The 15,654-nt window shown below is 39.2% G+C and overlaps 1 protein-coding gene across 1 annotated transcript; it reads right to left on the bottom strand.

The window, feature by feature from the left end:
- Window positions 1–1,509: 1,509 nt before the first annotated feature.
- LOC118801999 (armadillo repeat-containing protein 1-like) lies at window positions 1,510–12,440 on the bottom strand. Its single transcript, XM_036562429.1, has 7 exons — window positions 12,393–12,440; window positions 11,777–12,001; window positions 11,250–11,341; window positions 10,928–11,135; window positions 9,249–9,365; window positions 7,293–7,367; window positions 1,510–5,464 (listed from the first exon to the last, which is right to left on the bottom strand). The coding sequence occupies exons 2-7, from the start codon at window positions 11,936–11,938 to the stop codon at window positions 5,267–5,269; spliced, it is 852 nt and encodes a 283-aa protein (XP_036418322.1). The 5' UTR covers window positions 11,939–12,001; window positions 12,393–12,440; the 3' UTR covers window positions 1,510–5,266.
- Between the last annotated feature and the right edge of the window lie 3,214 nt (window positions 12,441–15,654).

Genomic DNA, 15,654 nt, shown 5'->3' with positions numbered 1-15,654 from the left:
CTCAGAAGACACATGTAGGTTCACTGGTCATTTTGGATAGTAAATTAAATGAAATTTGCAATGTAGACATCACACAACATTACATATAAAACTTAGAAGACACAAGCAGGTTTACTTGGATAGTAAATAAAATGGATATTTTTGCATTGTAGAAATCGTGATCCCTGGTTCCCATCACCACCACTGTAAATAAATCTGAGTCAGTAAGGCCTCTTTCCCACTGTAGAGCCAAATGGTTTTCAGGACCAGACTGTGCCATTCCAAACTGGTGCAGACTCGTGAGACTGGTCGGGGTTTCTTTTTTCCATGAACTGTGCTGCTGAACCAGAAAAAACCTCATAAACAGTTTGTAGCGTTTGGCTCAGTTACAAACAAAAAAATGTTTTATTTTTGGGTTGTTCTGGCTACTGCACAGATCTCCACAAGGGAAGGGGGCTTTCCCCACTTGGGGCATAACCAGCAAGCTGAATGCTTCTTTTTATTTTATTATTTTATTTTTGCTAACAGCATAATACCTACACAGACACTACAAAACATGTCTGATTCCATCTGTCACCAACACCAGTCACTCAGCATGCTCTCGGATTCTTTATCCTCTAAACGTGTGTTATTTGAGCGTAAGTTCACTGATCTCAAATCCACTGGTAAATAAAGAATGTGTGTAGTCACACAGCTGCCAAGCAAAAATATAACAAAGTTCCTCTACAAAATTTTACTTTAGTATGTCATGCTTAATGATAAACCTCTTTTACTTCCTCTAGTTCTTTTACTTATGGTTACATACAAAACTGCTATAAAGCTACAAATGCGCAGGCAGTCAGCTGTTGTTTTTGGCTCTTGCAGGATCTTGTTATTTTTGAAGTATACTGTACTGTGCAAAAGGCCACTTGAGAACATGAGATGCCAAGCATTTAACTGGGGAGTATGCCTTTGTTTGTTTAAAAAACACAAATATTAGAATAAATATAAACAAACAATACATTCTGATTTTATGTCTGTCCGTGTGTTAGATTAACTATTTCTAAACCTCTTCTTGAAGAAGCCTAGTGTTACCATCTAATATCTAGTTTGGCTAATTAATCTTACAGTAAATTAAATCAGGGCTGTATTCACAAAGCTTCTCAGAGCAGGATCTAGGATCAGATTCCACTCTTTTTTACAATGACTTTATAGACAGGGAGGGATACAAGATCAGCACCCCTACAATTACTAGATCAGCTTTGTGAAAATGGAACCAGGTGTCCTGGTGATGGAATTTAAAATGTCCATGCAATGGCTGGAGTGCAGTAAAAAGTCAGGAACTTGTGTTCTTTTAATTGTATTCTTCTAGCCAAGATATCAGTAACTTGAAATGCTATAAACAAGGAATCCTTGTTATCCCTTGTATTTATGTTTATTTGCATCAATTATAAAATCATATATAGTTTTTACAGGCAAAATATTAACCCAATTCCAAAAAGGTTGGGACAGTAGGTAAAATGTAAATAAAAACAGAAAACAGTTCTGAAGTTCATCTGAAACAGACTGATGAACTGTGGAAACTTGTTTTGTGGTCTGATGTGTTGACCTTTCAAATTCTTTATGGAAAAAAAGGTTGTTGTGGTCTCTGGGTCAAAAAAGAAAAGCAGAGATCATTACCACTGTAGATTTCAAAACCCAGCTTTAGTCATGGCGGGGTGGGCCAAGGCTGGGCAATCAGACAGTGTGGGTGCTAGACTGGCCTGCCTGCAGTCCATCCTTTCTCCCACTGAAATCTTATTAAGCTCTTAATAAGCTCAAAATACGTACGGCTGAAGACCTCCCAAAAAAAAATACACTTTCAAAACTGGATTAGTCCTGTTCCAACTCTTTTGGAATGTGTTGCATGCATCAAATTCTGAATGAACATATATTCACAAAATCACTAAAAATAAAAGTTCATAAAGTACAACATCTAATATTCTGTTTTTGTACCACTGTCCATTTAATACATTTCAAACAAAATTCACTGCTTTCTGTTTTTATATGCATTTCACATACTGTCCCAACTTTTTTGGAATGTAGTTTGTACACTTACCACTGAGATAATCATTTTTAAGCAATTTTCTTGGCCTTACAAGACTTTTGCACAGTACTGCTTAATGATTGAACATTACAAAACAAGCCCTGTAATTGATGGATTTGAGGTGCTCACTGTCCCCACAGAGGCACTGAGGCATGCCTTAGATAAAAGATGACTAGACACAACACATTCACCAAAACTGTAATCACAATACCATTACTAAATTTTAATGCCCATAAATAAAGTGTATAAATAACACATACATACCACAACTTTTAAAAAGTATGTTGTGTGTCTGTGAGCAGCTGTTATGCTTTAGTGGCAGACGTTTTACATAACAAATACAATGCAGGAATATTTTAATATCTAAACACATGATAGACATTGTGAGAAGGATAGAAAAACTGGAAAAATCAACAGGAAATTTGAAAGATATTGAGAACTTGTTTTTCTGACTAAATTGAGTGCTGGAAAGTTTTTACAGATACAAAATGAAAAAAATCCCTTTGAGGGGTGTGTAGGACGTGGTTATTGTGGTGATTTGGCAACAAACAGTGTGCAAGTGTGTATTATCGACAGTCAAATTTATACTGTTTTCCCAGTTTATTGAGTTAACCCCCTTCCACACACAAAAATTGCAATGTCAAGACAAATTCAGGCTTTTCTAAAGGCCAAAGGACATGCAACACACTACTAGACACACTACTACACACTACTCGTGCGCAGGTCAAAGTTGGTGTAAGTAAACAAAGCTTGAAATCCGAGTGCGCCAGACTAACATTTAGTTGTGCTGGTTGTGATGTCACATATACAGAACATGGGTGTATTTTTCTGATTGGTCTAACAGGCCAAGTGTTATTAGGTTAAATTTCCTATCGCACTAATTTAAACTGCAATTACAAAATAAAAATGTGGTCTGAGGATGTGATTAAAAAGTGATTAAAAGAGAGACCATACCTCAAAACCCTGTGAGTGGTGCAGCAGCATTTTAAACCATCAAATGCGATCTCAATCTCAATTCTTAAATACTTCTCCATCCTCTTATGTTGGACTGATGGCAGACTCGATGCTACAGTGACTCACTGTCACCTCTTGAGGTACAAAGTGGTATTCTGAAAAAGGACAGGCCAGCCCAGCTGGTTAGCATGCTAACTTCAGTAGATATCTCAGCAACACGATACATAGACGTCTTAGACAATATCAGAACTGTTATTTCATCACATTCTGCTGATAATTTTGGAATGTTTTGAAATACAAATCGTATAATTTGCTCCTTTAAAGGATTCCCCATGATTGTTGTTAAAATGGGTCTGGTAAGACTGATGAGTTAGAGAAAAGCTAATGTCTCAGTTGAGCTTTGGTCCTCTGGATTCTTTTCCCACTACTACTAGCTCGCTACACTGGTGTCACAAGTGGGATGGAGCAACTGGAAGTACTCTTAAAACAGTAACAAGAAGGCTAACAATTAGAGATCCAAGTGCCTATCCTGCCTGCCTTGACCGACCCTCAAAGAAGGGACGCAGGTAAGCCTGGTAACCAAACATGATTCTAAGCAATTCTTGATGGAGCTAGCGCTCACAGGACACCCAAGCCAGCAACAAAAGCAATCAGGGTGGTACTTTCCACCCTTGCTATCCCAGGGGCACTGGCAGTAAGGCCACATCGAGGAAGCCAAAGAGACTCAGGATAAGCCTAGTCCAGTGCAAAGCAATGTGTTGCTACGTTGCGTGCTAGTCAATGCAAGCTCACAGAAAACGACAATGAAAATGGAGCCCTACTTCACCAAGTATAGTCAGCACAAGCCCCCATCGAGCCTGGCAACTGTCCCTGTTAAGAGCTTCAAGATAAAGCAACACAAAAGGCGATAATGCTGTGGTTGGGGCATGCTGTGTGCATCAGCATAGCATGACAGTTTCTGGGAAGCATCAGAGAACCCATTACTACTACTACTGAAACAGTGTCTTAGAGAAAGGTGCCTAAGCCACTCCTGGGAGCTGCGTTTAAGCTGCTGAGTCATGGTGAACATAGTCTATCTTGTTGTTCTCCTGATTGTCTGTCTGAGCCCTCCTGGCTGGGTGCCCACCAGAGTTCAAGTCAAGATAAATGGGGAAAAAACTTCTGCAGGTTGCTGTAAAGGATAAGGAAGCTATACATGAGTTCTGGCAGGCCAATATTCAAGAGCCCTGCCACTTTACAACTGAACCTAATGAGCTGCCGAAAGGCATTAAATAACATGGCTGGAATTGTAGTTCATCTCAGGAGAGTGAGTGTGTTCTTAAGGAGCTACCTAGCTACTTAGCTAGCAGTATTTAAAAACAGAAAATGCTGCAACAATGCAAATGCCTGAGGTGCATAAACACCAAAAGCTTGCAGGAGGAAGAAGAAATAAGTGATACAATTACTTTCTCACTCAATAAGCTTTCATTTCAATTCCACGCTGCCTAGCTGCCTATGTAGCTCACTAGGCATTGAGACCAATTAACTTTAAGTGGTCGAATTAAGGCTCTCAACAACTCTCCTGTTAACTGGTTCCACTTTTAAAATCTTACCGCCTGTTATGTATAAATCCCACACTCCCTGCTGATCCACGCTGTCTACCTAAAAGGCCCATTAAATAAATTTAAACCTATTACAAATCCAGAGAGATCCTATTCTCACTGCAGTTGTAACAAAGGACTAAGATTATCCTGTGTACAGCATCTGAGGGATTCCTATAAAAAGTGGTATCATGTGCTCATTATTTGCACTAGGGTCATTAAGACGTTAAGAGTGTAATTTGAAATGTACATTTTAACACAGACCAATTCACATGACTGGAAAGATTCTGTGACAAAGGCCCTGCACATATACAGTGCTTTGCTGAACTATTCAAACCCCTTGAAAATTATCAACATTTTCTCCTGCCTCACATATTTTTCTAATCAGTTTTTTTGATATGAACTCACATGCTCTTACAATTTGTCTACAAGCTAAAATTAGTTACTTGTCTGTAGCTTTTTTTCAACAAAAATGAAACTTCAAAGCTTCAAAGTTTGAATACTTTCACAAGTATACGTGTGTGTGTGTGTTCTGAGTTCTCTCTGCAACAGTAAACTGCCCCTGATCCCTGCAGCACATCTGGACAGCAAAGAGTCATCATTGGAATGTTGAGAGCATGAACTGGTCACCAATAGAAAGTTCTGACCAGACTATAGCGATCCCAGGAGTGTTCAGCACAGGAAGTGATCACCAATAGAATGATCTAGAGAGGAAGTTTGCGGCAGAGGCAAGCCAGCCGCTGCCCTCACTGGCAGAACCAACCCGGCTCAGAACCTTCTCCTTCTCAACACTCGGACTGTCATCCTCAGACAGATACTCTGGCAGGTTCATGCACACCGACACACTCTCTTCACCCTCCCCTTCCTCATGGAATGGAATCAGGACCTACACAACACAGGCACAGAGTTTGATAGTTTGATGAGCTTGGCCAGTGATGCCAGCAGAGATTCAGATTTATTATTGCAAAAATGTTCATTGATTTCAAATAACAGTAGTAATTTCAGTAGTGACATGCAGCTTTACAGCTCTGGCCCAGGTGCTACACTGAAAGCATGGCAGAAAAGGAAAGAACAGAACTTTGTAAAGAACAGAGTTAGGGTAATGTAAAGTTAGGGTCAGGGTTAGCATCTTTTCATTGCTGCCATCCTGCCATTTTGCTTCATGACACATGCTTCTTTCTCATGTTATCTTGGCAGTTTTCCCTCCCACTATTGCACTTGGCTTTCTCGTTAGTTTTCTGTCAGTTTTCTGTAAAGCTGCTTTTCACAATAGCCTCTTCTGTACTGCAGGGTTAAGGTTACCATGGCCGAATCCTGCCGTTCTGCACTGGCATAGACTCATGTAAGTATTTATAGTTTCTTTTTCTTTCAAACCAAGATAAGAATATATGAATCAGCATTAATGTCCTATGAGGTGTCACAAGAGTGGCAGAAATATAAAGCTGAACAGTGAATACATACGTCATTAACCCATCCACCACTATGCAACTGGTTCTGCTACACTGAGCAAGTCTAGCTTACCATGCCAAGAAACTGTACTAGGCATGGTTTGTAAGCATTCCATACCAGGTGGAAATTCCACTGGAATGGTTACTCTCTGGGCTCAGAACCATTTGGCCCTACAACGTTCCAAAAAAAGCCACATATATTGTACTTGCTACATAAATACAATTGTTTTGACCTAACTTGAGTGTGACCCCATATCTTTATAAGGCCTAGAGCATTGATAGCGCTAGAATTACGCACAAGTAGTGTTGTAGTACTCGGGCACTCAAGTCCAGTAAAACAGTTCTTTCTCTACATTACGGGTCTCAAAGTACCGGCCTGTGGGTTCACAATGTTCCTGACTCAATTGTTACACAAAGGTAGATACAGTATGTCAGAATTGAAGTTGAAATAGAACACAGTTGAAACAGAAATTAACAGAATTATCAGATGAATACAGTGAGAATGCAGAATTATGAAATGAACAGAATTATCAAATAAATCTACTGAGAACGCAGAATTTGCCAGCATTTGACTCACAAAAACTTCACTTACATTCAGCAGAAATGCAAATGAGTCCCATGTTATTCTATTGCTAAATGTAAGTTTATTTAATTCAAGAGAAAATGTTTATCAGATGGTCTATGTTTTATACTACAATTGTACTTGTAGTAATAATAATTATCTTCATCATCAGTAGTTGTAGTAGTGGTTTGTGGTGACAGAAGACTTGCTAAGCATTGACTAACATGCACTTAAATGAGTGTATAAATATATATATATATAAAATTCATGTTTTGAAAAAAATCTGAGACACTTTTTGTCTTTTGCTGTGCATGTTTAAATAAAATCTGTTTGCTGCCAAGTGGGAATCTAATTGATGATGCCTTAACTGGGCAGATCAGATTGTTTTAACAATGAAAATGGATGAATGTTGTGGTGTGATGTTTTAGAGAAGAATGGATGGAGAATAACCTCACCATCATTTGCTTCCAAAAATTACAATGCAAATTTGAACTCATTGTATTTGTTTTAGGGATATGGTTAGGCATTAGGGATAATAGTTAGCTGTAGAGGTGCAGGAACAATTCTTTTGAGAGTAAGGGTTAGTATTAGAGAAAGGTTAGCATAAAAGTCATGGTTAGTATTAAGATTAATGTTAGAGTGAAGGTTAGTGTTAAAGTAAGGATAGTAGTAGCATGAGGGTAGGTGTGGTATTAGAGTCTGACCTCATCGCCGTTCTCTCCTTTCACCACCTGCTGAGCCTTTAGCACCTGAGTTGAGGCAATTGCACTGGCCAGAGTCTATTAAGAGAGGAGGCATGGTTATGTGTTTTACTGCAACTTAAGTTAAACAAATTTATACACCACCAGAGGGCAGTAAAAAGTCAGACAAAGAATGCAGAAACACAGGACCACAAACCCACTGGCCCTTAAGTCATCAAAATTAATTACAATCTGATCATAAAATTAGCAGACACAGATTTCACCAACAGTTTTGTTATCCATCAGTTTCACTTTTGGTGTACCTGTACGTTCAAACTCTAGTCTGGTGTACTCTGTGTGTACATTTAAGCATAATATATTAACAAACTGAAAAAGAAAATGCTTGAATTGCAGTTAACCAACCCAAACTATTATGAATATCATCTAAAATACCAATAATAAGAATAAAAATAGAAAATAACAATAATACTAATAATTTACATGCATACAGGCGGGCATTACTGCTAGAGCGTGATGATTGATTGGCGAGCGGAGCAGCTCATTGGCTGTTCGCGCTCACTGACGTCATGGACATACATGAGGCGCCGTTTTAAACTCCTATAACTCGAGTTTAAAAACTCGAGTCGTTGAGCTCCATTTACTCTCATTCACTGAGGACTCACTCGCGGGCGCCCTCTGCTGTTTAGCAGTCCTGTTTTTGATATAACGGGAGGAATAGGGAGTGGCCAGGCTCCTCATAAACCGGCTCTGGTAATTCTCATCTCTACAAGTTCTCTGTTCTGAAGCTTCAGGCGTCAATACTGCTGGACTATTTAAGGTGGAACGGAAAAGTTAGCTAGCTAGCTACCGAAAAACTAGCATGCTATTAGCGATTTTTATGCTTGTTATGAAGAAAACGACCATAATACATTGAAACAACATTAAACTAAGACAATACGATAGTTATTGTAATTTTTTAACAGAGAAAATATTTACATTTGTGGGTTTCTTTGGTCGCTTGCGCAGCCATCTTGCCGGTTTTCCTTCTTTCTGATAACACTCCGTTTGGAGTGTGCCTCTGAAAAATCTCCGTTTGGAGGGCCATGTAGCCCTAACACTTCGCCCTACCCCTCCATCTCAACAAAAATTGGGACACCCTAACCCTAGACATGAACGCGCAAAACAGAGGGCTAAGGGCTAAGTGGGAGGGGCAAGGGGTGAAATGGGATTGGGCCTTACTCTTCCCAGTGGTCGTAATTTTAATGTCTGGCCAGTAGGGGGAGCAGTGCACTCTCGAATTCAATGTTTGGTCGGTAGGAGGAGCAGTGCACTCTAGATAAACTCAATGTTGGTCAGTAAGGGAGCAGTGCACTCACTGCTGGACCTCATGAGCCCAGCCATTGGCTCATGAGCAGCTGAATGATGTTTTATTGGCCCCCCACCAAAAATTATGCATGAATCAAGGAGTGCTTCACACAAATGACATATAAATGAGATTTCACACACTGAAACGGATTCATCATTTGCACTCTGTGTTTACACATCATACAAAAGTTTTATGAATGTAGAGTAGTATGACGTAGAGTAGTATGGACGTCATTAAACACCACTTTGATGTATAAAGGCCACTGAGTATCAAACCACAAACATACAAAATTGCTCAGTAACAAATTAACAATGGAAGTGCTCGAGAATCTCAACCCTTTTTGGACACTAATTTGCTTTGGAATGCCTGGATTGTATGGAATGTGCGTGAGATGATTTTGTTTTAGCAAGTAACTGAAATTATAGGAGTATTAGGTTTAGAAAAACAACAAACATTACAATAAATTCCATAAAACCACAGTGTGTTACATATATCTAGCCTGCTGAATCCTTCACTATCATTGCTGTATGAGGAGCTTTGGGTCTGTGCCATATAAGGACTTCAATGGAAATAAATGTTAAGCTTTCATGATTTTTTGAGTGTGTGCATTTTACCTCAGCAGTTAGGTCAGATCTGATCCTGACAATGCATCTCTTCACTGCCATCTGAAAAGTGAAGCTGATCACACCTCGAATCCTCAGTAGAGCATCCTCACAGAGGGACCTGCGCTCCTGCATTCACAGGATTTTACATTAAACATTTACAGTTTTATAATATAAGTATATTATAAAACACTTTTCCATAAAACCTTTTTAAATGAATCACAGTGGTACTGTTACCATAACTGAGGACCATTTTGGGAACGCTTAGCTGTAACATCAAATAAACATCAGTGTTGAAGAAGAGAACTTTTAGTTTCAAAAATAATACTGTGATGTCTAGGTGTTTATTTGATGCTTTCCCCAAGTTGTTCTAAAATAAAGGAAAGGCTAAGCTAAACAAAGCGACTAAAGTGTGATTAAAAAGTATTACAGAAAAGTGTTTAAAACCTAAACATTTGGAATTATATAGTGGTTAAATAGTGGTTCACAATAACTGGAAATGTTGTGAAAACGTGTAACAAAAAAAATCTCTGTTTGCAAATTACACAAAATATGTCCTCTCGGAGGTAAATGGGCAAGTGAAAATGCTGTTAAGTTTTAAAATAAAGATTAGTGCAAAAATACTGCATAAGGAACCTATTTTAATTGCAGCAATTAACTTAAAGGGTAATTCCACAATTTTTCAATTTTTTTGTATATTTAAATCACACACACACACACACACACACATTTTCTAAAACCGCCCATCCTTCTGGTCACAGGGGAGTGCTGGAGCCTGTCCCAGCAGTCATTGGGCGGAAGGCAGGATACACCCTGGACAGATCGCCAGTCCATCGCAGATAATTAAATCACAAAGGTATAAACAATGTCATTTAGAGTGGTTTGATGTGGAATCCTCCTTTCTAGAGAGACTTACCGAGTCAGAAATATTCACAATGGTGGTGACAGGAACCAGACGTCTTAATGCCTCTAAAAGCTCCTTCACAGAAACCGAACATTTTTCAGATTTACCACTATTTTACGAATATTAACATTACATATAAAACTTCAGAAGACACGTGAAGGTTTACTGGTTGTTTTGGATAGTAAATAAAATGGCTATCATTGCATTGTCGACATTGTGGCCCCTGGTTCCTATCAACACTACTGTAAATAAGAGGCAGCAAGTTTCTCTACAACAAACCAGTTCACATCAAACCACTCTGAGTTACCTTGATTACATCTCAGTAACAGAATTATGCCAAAATTAAAAAAAAAAATTGGTGGAATTCCACTTTAAGATGAGCATCTAAATGTATGCTGCCATGCACAAACTACTCAAATACTATTTCACAAGAAGAAACTCACAGGCATGACATAACACAACATAAGAGTGTACTATTTCAGGCTAAATTTGTTACAGGATGTGATGATATCTGGTCCAGCATTTTGTGCTGATATTAGCTGCAGACCTGAAACCTGGTGTCAGACTGGGGCTATCTCTATGAGGTAGTTCTTTACCTCATAGGGGTCAGAAGGCACCCGTTTAGAGCTTCACGAACAGTAGAACAATGGTGTCTGTATCACAGTTGGGAGTGTGCTTGCAGGGAGGAACTTCATATCACTATAACTGTACACAACTGTATACACCTTCAATGAGAGCCATCAGTCATGAAGAACAGGACACTGCAACACTAAATACACACACACACCGAATCATCAAGGCCATCAATGTGCAGTATGACAGTTTTAGCACGTTTGTTGGACGAGCCGAGGAAAAACTGGGCTTTGCGCCTGCAGGAGGCCATCTCTTCATCCTTTTCTCCATCTCTCTCTTCCTCTCCTCCATCTGCTCCTACGTTCCTCAACAGCTCATACACCTCAGATGCTAGCAGCCGCGTCTCCCCCAGCGTTGCTGTCCTGGAAACCACACAGGAAAAGAATCACAACCCCAAAGGTTTCATACAGCTTTTCAGTTCAGCTCTCAGCCAAACAGAATGGTCTGTCTGTGAGTGAGAGCAGCACTGTACTCACTTCTCTACTACGTTCTGTAGACTCAGCAGCATCCCAAACTCCCCCCTCATCTTCTCTCTGTTAGCCCGACACTCAGCCAGGTACCGCAGAGCCTACACATACACACACGTTTGTCTTACATTACTTGTGAGAACTTTGACTGATTTCCATTGATTTCTGTATTACTGTAACCTGGTAACACTACAGCTAAACCTGACCTTACCTTAACCTCAGTATCCAAAAGGCAATCTTTCTGCTCTTTTAGTTTTTTTTCCCAAAACAATTGAATGTGATAAAAACGGCTGTTCAGTTGACGACCAGCCAAAATGCCCTTACTTGTGTCATGTTGTTCCATCATTGCGAGGACATGCGGACAAGCGCGCACCCAGACGCGCGCGCACACACACACACACACACACACACACACACACACACACACACACACACAGTAAACTACAGCAGATTACGTCACTTAAACCGATGGATTGTCTCCCAGAAACCCATGTTTCCTGAAATAAGCGCGTGTGTGTACGTTTTGTCTCTCTCACCTGCAGAGCTGTATAGACCACCTGTGGGTTGGAGTTATCCAAGAATAAAATGAGACCGGGCAGACAGCCCTGGTCCTCCGCTATCGCCCGCCGGTTCAGCGGATCCGCCGCCAGCTCCCTCAGCTGATTCACAACGGCTAAAGCGTCCGGCTCCGCGCTCATACTGCCCTCTCAGCTAAGCGACCCATACACACTCGGCGGTGAAGCAAACAGTCTTGAAGCGCGCTATCAACAAGCCACAAACGATTCACAGTCAGAATTTATCATCGTTTCTGGTAATTTTAACCTAGGCCTATGTATTTTATCCTAAGCTAGCTGGTCAACTGTCTATCAATTTTCTGCCTACAGTCTGTGTGAAGTATGATTGTGGCTGTAGCCTTGCATCTTTCAACGTCTGTTAATATTACTGGACGCACTACGCTACGCCCATTAGTGTACAAGCAAGACAAAACAGCCCGAGCACACCCACACTGTTCACCAGCAGATCTACAAAATACTCATAAAGGCTTTGAAGATACATTCAGCCTACACGACATCAGATATAACATTATCCGACTCCTTTTCACGAATTGTGAATCATCTTTCAAAACCTGACACCATAAGTCCAGGGACTAACCGCTCTCGCTATTAAACCTCAGCATCCTCTCCGAGTAAAAGGCTGTGGGCTCCGCCTCGCCCATTCGCGTGTCATTGGATGAGATTTACTGGTACAAGCCAATCAACGGTGCGCTTTAAACGTGTTCCTGTAGATGTATTCGAGCACATCCTGTCGCACAGAGCCTTGCAGTAAGTACAAGTTTACAGCAGTACCGACTTGTGTGCCAGTTGTTACAGATATTTATAGCTAATTTTAAATTTCCCTAAAAGATCAAAGATTTCTAAAAAGCACTCCTATCGTCAGTATTACACATTGAGCATGATCTCAATTAGTAACGATAAATCTTTAGCCACTCCGACTTAGAAGTGCTACTTTGTTAAAGGGGAATTCCACAATTTTTTCAAAGTTTCTGAATAATTCAATAGTTAAGATGTAAACAAAGTCATTCTGAGTGGTTTTATGTGAAATAGTTAACTGTAGAGAAATCTGCCAACTCAGATTTCTGTACAGTGGTAGTGAACCATGAATAGCTGTTACAAATAAACCTCTAAAAAGCATATAAAAAAAAAAACAAAGTTTAGGCATCAAGGAGCATATTCTTAGCTATTTCATGTCAAAACTTTCTGTGAGGTATCTTTTATAGGCATTAAACCCTTCAGACATCAGGTTTCTATCACCATGACTGTGAACAGTTCTGACTTGATGTTTCTCTAGAACAGAGCATTTCATGCCAAACCGCTCTGAATGACTTTGTTTACATTTTAACCATTTTGTTATACAGAAATGTAGAAAAATCAGTCTGTCCCTGTCGCTTGTGATTTTTCAAGTGGTTTTCATTAGATTGCCTGTGAATTTCAATAGCTAGATATTCACAACTGCACTTTATACCATAAATAAAATTTACAGGTTATTTCCTTTTTAATGGTTAACATTAATGTTTTCATACCCAGCTGCATTTATACATCTTAAAACATCTTAAGACACAGCACTGCACAAATGCGTTTCTTAATTGTTAACACCTCTTAAATGGCTTATTGTGGCTAAATAGACTGATATTTGTATCAAATGTGTTACCATAGTGCAGAGTTCACATTTTTCCGTACTTTCTCAGTACTTTTGACAAAAGCGATTTGTAGGGTTCTACATAGCAGCTTATTTTTGTACATTAATCAGCTTAAATAATTCACAGTCAAATAAACTAAAATGAGAGCATGAGCCACGAGAGCCATGAGAGGCAGCGTGAAGCCAGCACCTGAGCCCCAAGCACCAACAACAGCTGCAGGAAGCGGCATGAGCCCACGCTGGCGATGTAAAACAATTTATTATTCAACAGATTTTTTTTTTGTGCCTTAATTTAGGACAATTTTTCCTGAAGGGCTTTGTGATCCACTTGCTCTAGATGTTAACAATCATCAACATTAAAAGCAACAATGCACAAGTAGAAGTAGAATGGTGAAGGTGAGGAAAAAACACCTCAACGTCAGTTTGTCAGCGCAAAGCTAACGGTGATTCATGCTAACGCTTTTGATGAGGCCAAAGATAACTTCTTAATTGAACTATTCATTCCACCTTAAACATTGCACCAGACACCAGAATGTAACTGCTGCAATGTTTAAGGTGGCCCGGGACATTTATTGGCACCAGAATGTCAATGCTGCATCATTTAAAGAACTGGGAGCAGTTCTAGATTAAACACAGACATGTGAAGCTTGTAAAAGAAATTTCATGTTAACTTGAAGCTTGTGACAGAGATATTGGCATATAATTTATCTTGTAGCAGTTTCACAGTGATTATTTCAGTAGTGAGCTTTAGAGCTGCCACTGCTCTTTTCATTTCTAAACCACTGATTAAGCTGCTACTGGTATTCAGTCAGTGACACATCTTGGACTTCCAGAAGACTTAGAGCAGGGGTGTCAAACTCCATATTAAGGCCATATTAAAAAATCTCAACAAATCCATGGGCCAGAACACACAAAAACTTCAACAGTAAAATTTAGGCACTTGTAGTAGACCTTGAAATATTACATGAATACTTGAAATATTCAGAATTTAAATTTCCCAAGGGGCTCAGTCTTTTAAACCAATCTATTTACTTAAACTAGACACCTCGCATCCTTTCTTTGCTGCAAGTTCATTTAGACTTGGGCTCAATTTCTGAGCTGCTGAGCTAACATTAGGTATAAATGAAATTAGTGTGTTTGGTGATATGACTGGTGTGGAATTGTGTAGAATTGAGGTGTAACTACTGTCAAATAGATTGTTGTTGGAATAGGAGAGTCAGAGCGCACTTTACGTTGCAGTGCATGCTGGGGACAGTAGTGCAGTGCACTGTGAAACAGACTAATATTAATAGAAAATTAAAATACTTTTGTGGGCTGGATAGGATTGTGTCACGGGTCTGATCTGGCCCATGGGCCTTGTGTTTGACACATAGGTCTTAGACCTCTCACAAAATTAGTTCCACCCTTTGCTCCCAACATGATTTGTTGATTCCTCTGACACTTTGTAATTATGCTGATAGTTAATCCAACACATTAGGACTTTTCTTCAGCATTTGAAGCCCTAACTAAAAGGAGAGTTTGCATAGCTATATCGACGTAGCTACCACAAAGTGTAACAATGCCTGACTGGACAATTTTTCGCTCTGTGTTTTAAGCATTTAAGCGTTTGTTTCCAACCTAGACTTAACCTGTGAAAAGTAGTACTGTAATAATATTTATATAAAACCACATATAAAATGTACAAAAAGAAATCTGTGTAATTATCCTGTTTACCTTTGCTTTCAGTGCCATATACAAATATACAATCATGCGAAGAAGAACACCTGATTAAAATGTAGGCTTTTTCAACATATTTAGTGATACAGATATCAAGTCTGCATTTAAACAGCATTGATAGACAAAGGTGATATAATTTAACACTGACACTTAGAATTAAAAAATTTTGTCATCCTGTATATAATTAAAGTAAATAGTAATGCAAATTTGTCATGAAAAAAAAAAAAAAGTAAGCTCTACTTTAAATGTGTCAAATTGAAATCAAGTGCTCAGGTGCTAATAATTAGAACACTGTTAGAGAATATCTAGGAGAACTTTATCTTATTGAAACATCAGATATCTGGTCTGGTTTGCTCTTTGTTATTAGAGTGTGGAATATCATCATGCCTAGATCAAAAGAGCTCTCTAATGCCTTCGGAATGAAAGATGTAGATGCATATGAGTCTCAAAAGAGGTTCAAAAGTATTGGAAATCAATTATTTCACTGTCTGGAACATCATCT

This window comes from Colossoma macropomum, unplaced genomic scaffold (assembly GCF_904425465.1).
Source record: "Colossoma macropomum unplaced genomic scaffold, Colossoma_macropomum, whole genome shotgun sequence".
Classification (NCBI taxonomy): Eukaryota; Metazoa; Chordata; class Actinopteri; order Characiformes; family Serrasalmidae; genus Colossoma; species Colossoma macropomum.
Note: the sequence above shows the minus strand (reverse complement) of the source record. Positions and strands in the feature narration are given on the sequence as shown.